Source organism: Cibotium barometz, chromosome 44 (assembly GCF_041138505.1).
Source record: "Cibotium barometz isolate CiBa-2024 chromosome 44, ASM4113850v1, whole genome shotgun sequence".
Lineage (NCBI taxonomy): Eukaryota > Viridiplantae > Streptophyta > Polypodiopsida > Cyatheales > Cibotiaceae > Cibotium > Cibotium barometz.
In genome coordinates, this window is record NC_141089.1 from 6,063,409 (window position 1) to 6,077,522 (window position 14,114).

Genomic DNA, 14,114 nt, shown 5'->3' on the forward strand with positions numbered 1-14,114 from the left:
TTGCAACCTGTACTCTTGTTGGATCGCGAAAAGTGCAGGCTCTAGAGGCTACATCCGAACCCCGGTAAATGCCAAGCGTCCTATCCCCTCAAAGCCAGAATCAACACCTCCCATGTTAGAAATCCACAAGAAAATTTCCTATCAGACCAAGTAGAAATATCCGAAGGAGAACTTAAGCCAATAATTCAATGTCCTTATAAAAGCATTTATGGGCTCCTAGAAACAAAGTCATTCTAAGCCTGCAACGAGCACATGAAGAGTAGTAGCTTATTCCAGCCATCATCTTGGGATTTGAGTCATTTTTGCCTTAAATAGATGCAGTGATCATATTGCACATCTTTTACAAGAAGATGATAAAAGTTTCTCTTCACAAGTTTAGCCAGTAGGTGACTTGCACTGCAAAAGAAAGCTTGCAACACTCACTGACCACAGTGGCTACAGGAGAAGCCTGTAGTAAACAGGCTGGTTCGAGAGAACTCACAGAGCTTGAGCAACTTGAGTCTACCCCATGCTAGATAGTCAGATTGCCATAGCCATTTTTGCATCTTGTTTACTGCATAACAGTGAGATTCCATAGGGCTAAGAGCATTCGTGGCTGTTATATATTTAACTGGTCATCCTTCCATTTTTGTGCCACTCACCTGTCTGACATTCAAAATGTGATACTCCAAGTCCAAAACTGCTAGAGGATCAAAGCAGTTTGGTGTTAATGAACCATGCTCTCAATCATCCTTTACATTCTTACAAGGCTTTTACCGACAATGAGCAACCTCTTTTTCACTATTACTGCTGCACCTAGGACTCCCAGAAAAATGCTGGGAAAATTTATTATTGATACAGCCAAATAATCAACAAATTTAAACTTGTTCCACAGAAAAATTTGGTGATCTCAAAATTTATTTTACAAGGTACTGCTGCACAGGAAGTGTTACTTCTAGAAGGGTAACTGGGAATGTACAGCAGGCTGCGTCCCAAAGTGCCGATGATGTTGATCACTTTTGTTAACAAGTTCTATGCCCGAAAGGGGGAGCTGATTAATCAGAAGGGTCTCAAGCTCACTTGCTATGCTCTTGTTTCCAACTTGCACATACACAAAAGGTGCCTTCCGTAGATCTTGCTTTGTGCGGTGTGATTTTATCCTTCCGGTGATGTTGTCCGTCTGCATAATACTGATTTAGTTTGTCAACTAGAATAAATCCAAATGGGCCAGGGAAAATAAAGCCAGTAGATTTACTCAAAGAACAATATCTGAAAGAATACCTGTCCAACGTAAAACTTCCCATCAGGCCTCAACATTAAGTACACACAAGAGCAGTTCATTGCAGCAGGAGGCGGTCGTTCACGATCACCAACTTGTGTGAAAACTATCTCATCCTCAGAATTAGAACATCCTCTCTGCATCTCCAAAATTTTCCTTTTGCATATAATTGAGAATGTATGTACAGCATTATGTACTGTCTTTGCATTCAACCGTACCAAGACAACACAATCATGCTCTATTACAAACCAATACTCACACAACACACCCCTCCCCCAACCAAAAAAAAAAAAAACACCCCCACCCATAGAGTCTAAGGGAGGTTAAACATACAAGAAACCTGTGCATCAGAATGAAGCTGCTGCTGAGAGGTAAAATAATGCAGAAAGTACCTGTTTTAGATAATTTGGGAGTCTCAATTTGAAGTCCATCCTCTATGCCTTGAGATATGTTGATACTCCCATTACAAGCTGCATGATTCAGTGCCATATCACCTCCCAGTGCATTCCCCTTTATTTCTGTCTGGTCTCTGTTGAATTGTACATGTTCTTGCAAAACAAGTTCAGGGTTGTGATACAGCTGCTCTGCTCTTTGCAGAATAAATTCAGGCACACCCTCACCTCTTGCCGTCTCAAATGCAAGGCTTTCCCTGCAACATCCATCCTCCATCTTCCATGTAGGCTTTAACACCCCATTCTCAATTTTTGTACCCATAGCCTTGTGAACAAGGCCTTTCACATTTAGCTTCATATCTAACAAACCATGCAAGTGTGTGGAAAGAATCCCTGTACAGCCAGCTGAATCAAGATACTCCATAACACTAGCAGCGATAGCAGTACCTTTCTGCACCTCTGTTCCACGGCAGAGTTCATCTACCAGCACTAGACTTCTATTTGTTACTTCATGGAGAATTGTTCGCAATTCGGACATCTCCATCTGCAGCCATTTTTTTAAAAACATAAACAAATGAGGAAAGGGTAAAGAAACAATCATCAAAACTAGGGCTATTTCAACATCATCAAATGGGAAGCACACGTGTGTGCGTGTGTGCTTGCACTACCTACTCATGCATGCCAAAATGAGAGTCAATTTTGGCAGCCCAAGCTATCAAAATACAAGCCATGTAGTTAATGCACCTGGAATGAGCTCTTTGCATCTGCTGGGCTATCTTGTGGCATCATCCTCAGCATCACTGCATCAAACCTTGGAATCACAGCAGAGGCAGCAGGGACCATCAAACCACAAATCCCAAGAAGTGTAGCGGCACCAATTGACCTTAATATGCTAGACTTCCCTCCTCCATTTGGACCAGTGAGAAGATGCAAGGAGTTCATCCTCACAGAATTTGACACTGCTAATGTGCGCGCCTTATCTACCCAGTATGGTATCAAGTCATGAAACACCAGCTCAACTCTTTTGTTGGAATTTCGAGAGAGATCCCCATTGATATTGTCAACACTTTGATTATCATGCTGCACAAAATCACCAATGACAATGGGAGAAAATTGAGTTTTTTCCCAAATGAGGCAAGTATTTAAACACTCTAGTATGATACTGTATACAATCAAAAAATGTAAACTATAACATATTGAAACCAAAAGACAGCCTAATGGAACATGGTGCTGCCTGGACATTCAAACTAGTTTTCATGCTCATATGATTCACTTCACTACTAGACAACTAGTGATTAGTAGAAAATTCGTGAACCCTTGTTTTTAGGAGAACTGCTGAAATCAGGTAAATAATGCCACAAAATAGACTATTATAAGGAAGGGAAAAAAAGAAGAAGAAATGCAACCTTTATCCATAACATGAGTCCCTCAAAAGAATATAGTGTTATTTCAAAGGAGGAAGAAGAAATGCAATTCTCAGCCATACTCTCTGGACATCTATACATTGATAGGTCTCTAACAATGCAAAGTGTCTACATTTTTACTCTGATTCATCCTGCAGCAGCTATGTGTGGGCTGCCTCTTTCAAAGCCTGATCTTGAAAGCAAGGATTGGGAAAAGATGAAGAGGTTGCATCCATCTCTATGAGCTGATCGTCTGCCCAGGATTGCACTTGCTTCATCTATACATTTGGCTAGTGGTGGTACTTCATGACTACTAGATGGCTCTTCCCCAAAGGTATCTAATAGAAGGATCTCTTTCCTGGAAAATAAAAGTCATTCCGTCATACAGAAAGTAGATTCTAAGAACCCAATGAGAAAAATCATGTTCATCAGAAAATCTGCCCTCACATCCTGGCTGTGCCAATCTGTTTACAATTGTGTGAACAGGCAACCTACAAAGACAACTTCATCAAAAGCATATATAAACACCCAATCACTTAAAACTAAGTAATAATAATCTCAAACATATCCATGCAAATTTCACCCCCAAAAAAAAAAAACTATTTAAGGAGAGAGAAATTGAGTCCAAAGCTAGGCACTGACCTTCATGCTGAGCTGAGCATCATGATTTAGCAGTTCTGGAAAGGTCCAGTTTCTGCGCCTTGCCTCACTGTAAATAAAGAACACAATACAGTAACTGATACCAGAAAATAAACAAGCTGGTAGTTTTGCAGGAAAAGAAGAGGTCACAAAGGATGAAAATAGGGATATGTATCCATAGAAGTGAAGAGATGCACGCGGGCACATGCACACACACACACAGTATATTGTATAATTGTTCAAAGAAGGGGTTGTGTAAGACACATGTATCTGAGTGCAAGTGAATAGAAGAGATAAAGAAGCAATGGAAGAATTGAACAATCTCATGGATCTGTAATGATACTACTTCTGTGAGCAAGCACTCTCTGTAGAAGCCTCCCAAGAGGTATGGATGAAGGCTGAAAATGAAAATACTAAAGAAAGTTGCCCAGATCACAACTCAAGTCTCTCTGAGCCTCTGTCTGCAGATGAATGCTGTCTGCAACTGAAGGGAATTAATCTGCTTCTGATTTCCCGCTGATTTCATGTCATACCTTTATATAAGAATGATCTGTAGTAGCTGAGGTGGACACCCAGAAGATCAGGGACAAGGCTGAAGCTAGTAGCACAGATGTGAAGAACAGGGGCGGGGGAGTCTTTTAATAACTGCAAGTCCAATGCATATGGGGTGGCCCCCGGCTCTCTTTTGAGGAACTTCTGTAGCAAGTGTGTGCCATGAATAGCATGCTCTAAATGCTCTATTCATTCAGAAACATACCACTCCAGATATCGGAGTTCCTGAGTTTGTTTCATTTTCCTTAACAGCAATTATTATCTTGATTACTAAAGTCTAAGGTTAAGCACTTATGCTTTGACAGGCCCCTCTTCACGGCCAGCGTGCAAACACTTGGCGGACATGCATGGATGCGCATTGCGGTTGCCAGCCTGCTCACTTTCTGGTGGTTTGCCAACGCTCCCTGGAGGGTGCCCAGAAACCAGAATGGGACCAGTCTCTAACATTGAACAAGGAGAGGTTTTCACAAAAGCCCAAAAACCAAGAAGTTCACATGCATTGAGGATAGATTTCGACAGCTACAAGTCCAACCAACACCAATTGAGATGTCACGGGAGCACAAGGAGTTTCTAAAATGGGAAGTATGTGACGCAGAAGAGGTGGAGACAAAGAAGCACAATGTATTTGATTCTCCATCATACTATAAGATCCTGAGGGCTTCTTTTTTTTTTGCAAGAAAAACAGGGGTAATTATATTCCATCAAAATGTACAACAAAAGGAGCATAGTGCTGTCACCAGATACAACAACTCAGCTCACAGCTGGATCAGGACTCATCGAGTACGTGTGTTCAGTCTGGGGCTGGAACTAACAACAGAGATACAAAAGCCGATCATGGCGGTAGAGAAAGGAGAGGGGCCAAAAACCAAGTGGGAAGCATGTATGACCACCGTGGGCTGCCGTCGCAAAGGCTAAAGAAGATGCTTCATGTCACCATTCTGGCCTTTTACCAGCTTTGATTAGTGTTTTGGGGGAAGCCCACACACAAAACGGAACCAAGGTGAGAACGGGGATTTTCCACAGAAAAAGGGTTAAGCTCATAGAAAAAAGCATAGAAGCCTGGGCACTTATCATGAGCTTTTATGGGCCTTGAGTATCATTAAAAACCTCTATGGCCACCCTGCATGGATGTGGGCCAACATGTGGGCCCATAGGGTCAAGAAAAGCTAGGCGCCCATCCTTGAGGGATATTTTTATTAATAAGGACACTAAAACTAGCCAAGTTCTATCATTTATAGAGGCAGTGGTAAAAGAAAGCTTAAAAGTGGGATATTTTAAGCAAGCAAGGTCACACTTTTGGCAAAAAGGAATATTTTAAGCAAGCACAGTCACTTTTGACAAAAACGAAAGCCAACTATCATATTTTTAGCTGGTCGACTCTACCTACGGAGGGCTGGGCTGAATCGTAAAAAGGGCATGAAGAGGCTGCTCGCTTAGGGGGAGGCGCACAGGTTAACAAGCCAGCAACAGTTAGTTCTCCCTCTTTGCTGGCCAACAGCAGTGTTGCACCTGCCTTTTGCTGGTCGTCTATAAGCTGGCCGACAGCAGTTGGTTTACTCTCTCTTCTTCTCCCGACTGGTTGCTGCAGAAGCTGACCATGAGCAGCACCCTCGCAAGAGTTGGTCATACAGCAGCAAGTTGTACTATGGCAGTTTTAATACTCCTCCCAGCTGGCTGCAACACTCCTCCCGGCTGGCTGCTCTTTACGGAGGATTGTACCAGCTAACTACAGAGTTTTCTTCCCTCTTTTGCCCTCAAACAAGAAGCTGTAAATAGTGGGCTGTCATGAGGTAGACTCAAGAATTGTTTGGACTGTTTTGCGGAATTGTTTTGGCCTGGCTTTTGTGAAGAAAGCTTTGTCAGAGTCTCGTGTATGCTTTGTAGGAAGCTGCCCGATATATCTGTGGAAAATATGGTGAAGAAAGCTTTGTCAGAGTCTCGTGTATGCTTTGTAGAAAGCTGCCCAATATATCTGTGGAAAATATGGTGCTGATTGCACCCTCACCTTGGATTCTTTGTTAAGCTTCTACCTAATAAAGTTGTTCCTATGGGGGCCCAGCCATTCCCACTCACTGTGCTGTAAATTTATTTCTTGTGGCTTCATGCTATTATTCTCTGTTTGCTATTTGAAGTGCTTTTCTTTCCTGTTCCGGGCCCTATCGGTTACAGTCCCCTCCGCCTTATAAGCAATTGTCCACAACTGTATAAGCCTAATACCACGAGCATACTCTTCAACTATAGCCGGACCTTTGATACTCGAAAATGTCCAAGCTGGTTACATCCTCCCTAGCTTGGTAAAAAAGTTGTCCATAACTTTTAGCTTCAATGCATATGTCCAAGAGATAATCATGTCCCAAATAAATGGGTGGGACTAGACAAGTCTCCATGGATCCATAATCGTGTCCCAACTTCCACGAAGTGCTAGTTACATTACCCGTTGGATATCCATCCTTCACTACAAAGAAAGAGCTAGGCTCAAGTCGAAAATCCAATATATTCATAATCCGGGCATTGAAGTCACAAGTCCAAATGAAGTCAGATACGAGCACAAGAGCCAACTGTATCAAGAAACAAACTTTGGCTAGTTCCACCAGCTATATCAAGAGTTAGACATAGGCACAAGATCCAACTATGTCCCAAATATCCATAAATCGAAAAGTAGCTATGAGTACTTGCAATAAGAAAGTAGACAGAATCTATAGCCACAAAACATCTTTCCAAGCCATTGGACTACATAAGAGCACCACCCCTATGATCCATACGCATGGCCAAGCCTAACATGCTTCACTTGTCCATCTCTTCACAGGTTCCTTCGCCCTGCACAAGAGTACAAATGGTTCACCAGGGTAACTATCCTTCCATGAAGCCAAACATGCTCACCAGGGTTCCCATTCCACGAGACTTTACTCACCAGAGCTACCACCCTTCCATGAGTTCAAAGAAACTCACCAAGGTTACCACCCTCCCATGAGTGCAAAGTTGGCATAGACACAATCCCTTGCCAATGAGATATTAGTCCACATAACCCTTGGCGTAGAAATCATGTCCCCAGCCAAGCCAACGAGACATCATGTTCACTCTACCACATGCACTCTGTGTTGGAACTCAAAGCATACAACTTGGAAGAGAGTTGGGCTCAAGTTCACTCTACCACATGCAATCCGTGTGGGTACCCTACCCACACACCTTGGAGAGGTGGAATCAAGTTCACTCTACCACGTGCACTCCGTGGTGGTATTCGAATCACAGACATGGAAGGAGAGGTGCGCTGAAGTGTATAACATAAGATAAAAAATGAGTTACAGGCATAGAAATCATGGTGCTTCATAAACATTTCTGCACAAGAATTTCGGCTGCCGCTAATAGAAATCCATAGAAAAATCATTGATCCATGAAATACCCATGAGCTCCATAAGTCGAATGCATCCCAAATAAAGGGAGCCAAAAACATAGTCCATCCCAATAAAGGGAGCGATAAACAATGTTTCCCTGAAACCATCTCAAGGCAAACAACAGCACACTACTCTCCTTGTTCAAGCATACAAGGGTTAGTGAACATCAAAAGCACGAATTTTGTAAACTCAAAGTATACTTAGATTTTCTTTGCCAGGTGCATTATGAAGCCAAAAGAAATATCTTCTCATCATATCGATAAGATACCAACTCCATACTTCGAGGATAAATTCTTTGAATCCGTAAATCCTTAGTCTAAACTCTCTACTGCTCATGCTCTTGACACATGACTTCTTCAATAAAGTTGTTCTATTCATGAGATAGATATCTAGAAAAGTATAACAATATTCGGGTCCTTCCAAGATCTTTGCTCTTCTCCAATCAAGCAGAGAAGCTGAGCTCTGATACCCCTACTATCGACAGGGCCCAAAACAAGAGAGAAAAGCACTTCAAATAGCAAATAGGAATAATTGCAGGAAGCCACGAGAAATAAATAGACATCACCGTAAGTCGGAACGGTCGGCCCCCCCTAGAAACAACTTTATTACGTAGAAACTTTACAAAGAATCAAAGGTGTGGGTGCAATCAACACCAGATTTCCATAGATATATTGGGCAACTTTCCACAAATCATACACGAGACTATGACAAAGCTTTCTTCACAAAAGCCAGGCCAAAACGGTTCCCCAAAACATTTCAAACAATTTCCCGAGTCCGCCGCCTCAAGATAGCCCACTATATATAGCCTCTTGTCTAAGGGCAAAAGAGGGAAGAGAACTGTGTAGTCAGCTCGTACAATCCACCGTAAAGAACAGCCAGCCGAGAGGAGTGTGAAAACTGCCACTGTATGACCAGCTCTTGCGAGGGTGCTGCTATACGGCCAGCTTCTGCAGCAACCAGTCAACAGAAGAAGAGAGAAAACCAGCTGTTGTCGGCCAGCCTATAGAACTAACAACTACCGGCTTGTAAACCTGTGCACCTCCCCTCCCCCTAAGCAAGGAACCTCTTCATGCCCTTTTTACAATTCAGCCCAACCCTCTTTAGATAGATTCAACCAACTAAAAATATGATAGCTGCTTTTCCTTTTTGCCAAAAGTGGTTGTGCTTGCTTAAAATATTCCCTTTTTGCCAAAAGTGACCTTGCTTGCTTAAAATATCCCACTTTTAAGCTTTCTTTAACCACTACCTCTATAAATGATAAAACTTGACCATTTTTAGTGTCCCTGTTTTAATGAAAATATCCCTCAAGCATGAGCGCCTAGCTTTTCTTGACCTTGTGGGCCCACACGTTGGTCCACATATCCATGCAAGCTGGCCATAAAGGTTTTTAATGATACTGAAGGCCCATAAAATCTCTTGATAAGTGCCCATGCCTCAATATTTTTATCCTCGAGCTTAATGCTTCTTCTGTGGAAAATCCCCTTTCCCACCTTGGTTCCATTCTGTGTGTGGGCTTGTGTGGGCTTCCCCCAAAACACTAATCAAAGTTAAAAATGGTGACATCCCCTCCGCCTTATAATCAGTTGTCCACAACTATATAAGCCTGATACCACCCTATCCAAGACCACCACATCCTTCTCCACATAAAGAGACGTGTAGTCAGCATACTCCGAATCCAACAGCTCATGGGGATGATCCAGGGGGGCCACTACTAGTAATTCAAGCCTCTGATGCCAGTGCTCTGCGACTGAAGAAAGTGGGCCATAGCCTCCGCATAAAACAAAAAGAGATATGGAGCGAACGGACAGCCCTGTCGCACTGACCTCTCCAACACAAAGGGCTCCCCCAAATGATCACCCTGCTACTAGCAGTCCTGTACAAGGCCAACACCCCTCTGATCCACCCACTGGAAAAAGCCCATCCTGTCCTAAGTGCCCTCCAGGAAATCCCAATCCACCCTGTCATAAGCCTTCTCAAAGTCCAAAAGCAAGACAGATAACCGCTGATGGCTATGTTGTGCCCACTCCGTGGCCTCAAAGAAGGTGAAAATGTTGTCCAAGATGCTGCGATCCTGGACAAAACCTGTCTGTGTCTCATGGATGATGTCTGGAAGTAAATGGCACACCCGACTGCTGATAAATTTAGCCAACCCCTTGTAGGCAGTTGACATAAGCAAGATCAGGCACCACTGGCAAATGTCTGCTCTATCTCCCCCCTTAGGGAGGAGGCAAATAAGACCCAAGGTCAAGCTCTCAGGCATCGAACCAGATCTGAAGATCTCCTGAAAAGCTAACTGCAGCGGTTTCTTAAGGGAGTCCTAGAGAGTAAGGAAGAAGGCCCGGGGAAGACTGGGCATTTCTTCCCCTCCTGCTCAGTGAAAGCTGCCAGGACCTCCTCCTCCATGAATGGAGCAAGAAGAGTCCACCCCATCTCCTCAGAAACCGACCTCCCTATCCTGGAGCGACTGCTCCATCCTGCCCTCTGCCCTGAAAAAGCGAGGCATAAAAATCTGAGGCCACTCCTAGAACCCCCTCCGGCCTGGACTGCACAACCCCTGAGCCATCACACAGGTGCCTGACCTGCTCGCCTCTCGCCCGCAGCCCATGAGTCCTGAAAAACCCCTTGTTCACCCTGTCTCCCTTCCGGGCCCAAAATCCTGAGGGGCATTTCCATTGCATATTTGAGGATTAATTTGGCCCCTTGCACATAGTCAACAAGTATGAAGACCAATCATGTGAGGCCCTTTTTTAACACAAGACTTCACAGACATGAAGAAATATTACTGCATCTACACATTCACCGAGCACTAGACACTACACACAATCCTTACCTCCTCCTCCTCCTCAAAATAGAGCATTCAAAATGGATGACACTCACTCCCAAGACGATCACGTCAGAGCCAAACTAGCACAACAAACACCCACCTTGATATCTTGGAGACTCACGGCATGGAACCTATCAAAAGGGGGCCCGGGGCACATAAGGAGCCTCAGATACAAGCCCATCAACATGGATCTCAATCTTCTTTGGCGTATCCAAAGGAGCGTCCATATTTAAACCAAAGAATAAAGAGACCATCAGCTGCCTCTGGAGTAGAGAGGTGAGTACAAAGCTTCATAGAATAGTGTACTTCAGTACATCCTTATTGACCATGTATATTAGTGGTACATTATCATCCAGCCCTGTTACCAGTGTGTTGAATGTAATTACATCACATGAAAAAATACTTCCCCACACATCCACATGCATAGCATCGGTGTACTGAAAGTCCTTCGTTGCTAGTGCCACCAACAAAAGTATCACAACGTTCAGAAACCAACCTCACATGGGCAAAAAGGGTCTTCCCAATCACTGCTAAAACAGAAATGAAAACAATAGTGTTCAAATATCCTTTCAGATCTTCAGCTAGACTCCTCAAGACCTCGTATACTCTACATCTTGCGTTCAGCGCTGCGCCCTTGTACCTGCAAGCAAAACATCCAGAGTCACCAGTCTTGAAAATCACAACCACATTCTCACCCTATCCTAAGGTTACTGACAGAAGAAATAGCCACAATTACTCATCTAAGAGCATTTTCACTCTATGATGGACACATTCCGCTCAAGTGCCATCTCAATTCTAAGAGCATTTTCACTCTATAATGGACACATACCGCTCAAGTGCCATCTCAACTGTTGCAGTAGTATACAAGTCCTCTCTCACTCTTTTACCCTTTCCATCTACTGCCGGCAGCAAGCCCTTGAACAGCTTTGCTTCTGGGGTCCCAACACTAGTAGCAGAGAATTTTCGGACTTTCAACCAGACAGCTTCATAGTCTCTTGAAAAAATGATGTCTGCCTTTGGAGCTCCAGCAACAGAAGCATCAGTAGCTCTAACGTGCATCAAGATGGGCACAAACTCATCCTCGACCTATTAGAAACACACTAAGAAACACCAATCAGCTACTTCATCAAAGTGTGTCCTACTAATATCATTGGGTAAACATTTGAACGCTAGCATCAAAAGCATGTTATAGAACATACAGCGGTATTTAAATTTTCAGCTGCCTTCTGTACTTCATCATAAAAACTGTCTGCAAGCTCACGCCTGACACGGCCTCTCCATGAACACTCCATACATTGGAAAAATTCATCAGGTATATGCCAAAAGCTGCTAAATGTCTGCTCAGGATCCTCCTCTGCCGCAAGTACATTGTCCAACTGGGCTATAAGATGTGTGCACTCATTACCCTTGAATGCATAATAAACTAGTCAGTCAAAGCAGATACACGTGCACTGAATTGAAAATTTATATTTGACGACACATTGTTCTCATAAAGTCATGAGCACTTAAATCTAGAAATGACAGCCAAAATCTGCATGTTTCTTTGAAAACCTGTTAAACAAATGAGATCATAAACATTCAAAACATTTGAGACCAATTATTTATACATTGGCCATAAAGGTGGGCAGAGATGTGGGATGAGGAATGCAACTGGAATTACCCTGCTTGGTAAGTTCTTCCACAAACATTATCCCCACCCATAAGGATTGTCAATTGGAATACTCAAGGCTTGTGCCAGATGCCTAACCATCATAGTGTACAGTTCATAAAAGACCAGCTCCACTTCTCTGCTGTGGGACAACAGCTTTCCATCTGCATGAGCACAAGACGCATTATATGCCAAAAAGGAAAGCTACGTTCAGAAGGCCACACCCTTTGAAAAGCGGGCCCTTGGGTCCAACAGGGGTACTTGTATCTCAGCTTTAAATAGAATCCAAAAGGGGTACTTGTACTTCTATGCATGTACGCACCCTTAAGCTGGCCTGGGTCTGGTCTCTGTTAGACTTTACTATGCCTTATAACTTGTCTTACAACTTGTTAGTAAGCTGGTCTGGGTCTGGCCTGTGTTAGTATGCCTTAGATGACTTGCCTTGTAGTTCTGTTAACTTTCAATGTTTTTCCCACACATGAGAGTTAAAGTTTTCATAATATGTTGATGACACGGAAGCGGTATAGCTGTATATGCCTTTATAGAGTGTCACCTTGGACTGTGCACCTTCGTTTAGCCTTGATGAACTTGATACTAAAAAAATGTTGCCTGGTCCCCTTCACCGTTTGGCTAGCTAAGACTTCCACACACTGATACAAACACACCACGAACCAGACCCAAGAGTATGAACAAAACTTTATTTCAATACAAGAATTCGTCTTTACAAAGTTGGACATCCATTACATTCTCTGAACCATCTTCATCTAGCACCCATTCACAATCGGCCCACTCCAGCTCCTGGTCGCTCCCAATCCTTCTCCTTTAGCCCACGATTACTCTTCCCAAGATCCTCTGAGGGATCCTCTCTCCCCAGGTCTTCTACTCGTTGATTTTTGAAAGGACTCATCATCATCTTCATATTTCATCATCATGCAAGATCTTTACACAATACCCTCATGCCCATGCTATATATCTTTACAAGATGATAGGATGATGCAATACACACCCAAAGGACAATATTCATCAGACTTGCACAAAAGAAAGAAGAGACAAGAGATATATGTCTTCAATACATGCTGGCAACCCTTCATAGCTCTGGTATGATCTTGACGTCACTTGTTGATGCTTGATGTTACCATCTTCGGAGGCAAAGATACCTTCACAACATGAAGTGGTGCCACCAACTCAATGGAGAGACAGCAGCGGCAAATACAAAAAAGTACCGACACCCTGGCATCGCCAGCCCCAGCTCACAGTCGTTGGCCTTTCTTAGAAGGCTCCCTCTCAGCAGCAACTCGCCTCCGCCTCTATTGCCCATCTCTCTCCCTGCAAATACTCAGCCACCCTTCGTTCCAGCCCACAGCAACTCACGCTGTTCATTCACTCCCGCTCAGCTCCCTACGTGCCTTCGTGGGTACTGCTCCCTCTTCTTACTCTTCTTCGAGACAGCCACGGCCGGCTCGCCTCCCACTACTCGTCATCATCCCAACTCTGGCGCCGGCAGCAATATTCTCTCTGCTTCTCTGCCGTCCACGCTCTGTCTCTTTCTTTGCTCCTCTACAGTTGACACCCTTCTCTCTTCCTCTGCAGTCGCCGCCACACACTCTGTTTTAGCTGCACCTCAACAAGGTAATCCTCTGCTGCGCTACCAGCAGCTGCCCCAAACACACCAACTCTGGCGCCGGCAGCAATATTCTCTCTCTCCTTGCCACTTTGCGCCATCTCTCCCCTGCCATGCACACACGTAGCCACATCACCCTTCTCAAATCTCCTTTAACCTTGGACATTTTCACCCTTCATACACATATTATATTGGCACCCCCAACAATTAATTGCTCCCATGCACTTGCACATTTTCGAATACAATCTACAAGTACCCAATTTATTTTTGGGACGCGCACACATACAGAGCAACCGAATGACTGACACCATCTCCAGCAGACCACGCTCTGGATTAGCCTGGTACTCCCACACCTTGGGCTCATCATTTCCCTTGCACATACACT

General features: G+C 43.8%; 1 protein-coding gene across 7 annotated transcripts in view; it reads right to left on the reverse strand.

Annotated features, from left to right (window-relative positions):
• Positions 1 to 299: 299 nt before the first annotated feature.
• Positions 300 to 14,114, reverse strand: part of MSH1 (MUTL protein homolog 1) — an 85,833-nt gene continuing 72,018 nt past the window's right edge. For 2 of the 7 annotated variants that reach the window (XM_086782170.1, XM_086782168.1), the window contains exons 17-24: positions 11,660 to 11,866; positions 11,290 to 11,546; positions 10,957 to 11,100; positions 3,696 to 3,762; positions 2,395 to 2,730; positions 1,651 to 2,194; positions 1,261 to 1,454; positions 300 to 1,159 (exon numbers count right to left, since the gene is read on the reverse strand). In XM_086782170.1, coding sequence (XP_086638296.1) covers positions 935 to 1,159; positions 1,261 to 1,454; positions 1,651 to 2,194; positions 2,395 to 2,730; positions 3,696 to 3,762; positions 10,957 to 11,100; positions 11,290 to 11,546; positions 11,660 to 11,866 — 1,974 coding nt within the window. In that variant the 3' untranslated portion in view covers positions 300 to 934. Of the gene's footprint in view, positions 1,160 to 1,260; positions 1,497 to 1,650; positions 2,195 to 2,394; positions 2,731 to 3,695; positions 3,763 to 10,956; positions 11,101 to 11,289; positions 11,547 to 11,659; positions 11,867 to 14,114 lie in introns of those variants that run through there. The other 5 variants (XR_015263319.1, XM_086782169.1, XR_015263320.1 and 2 more) reach the window with 5 other exon arrangements.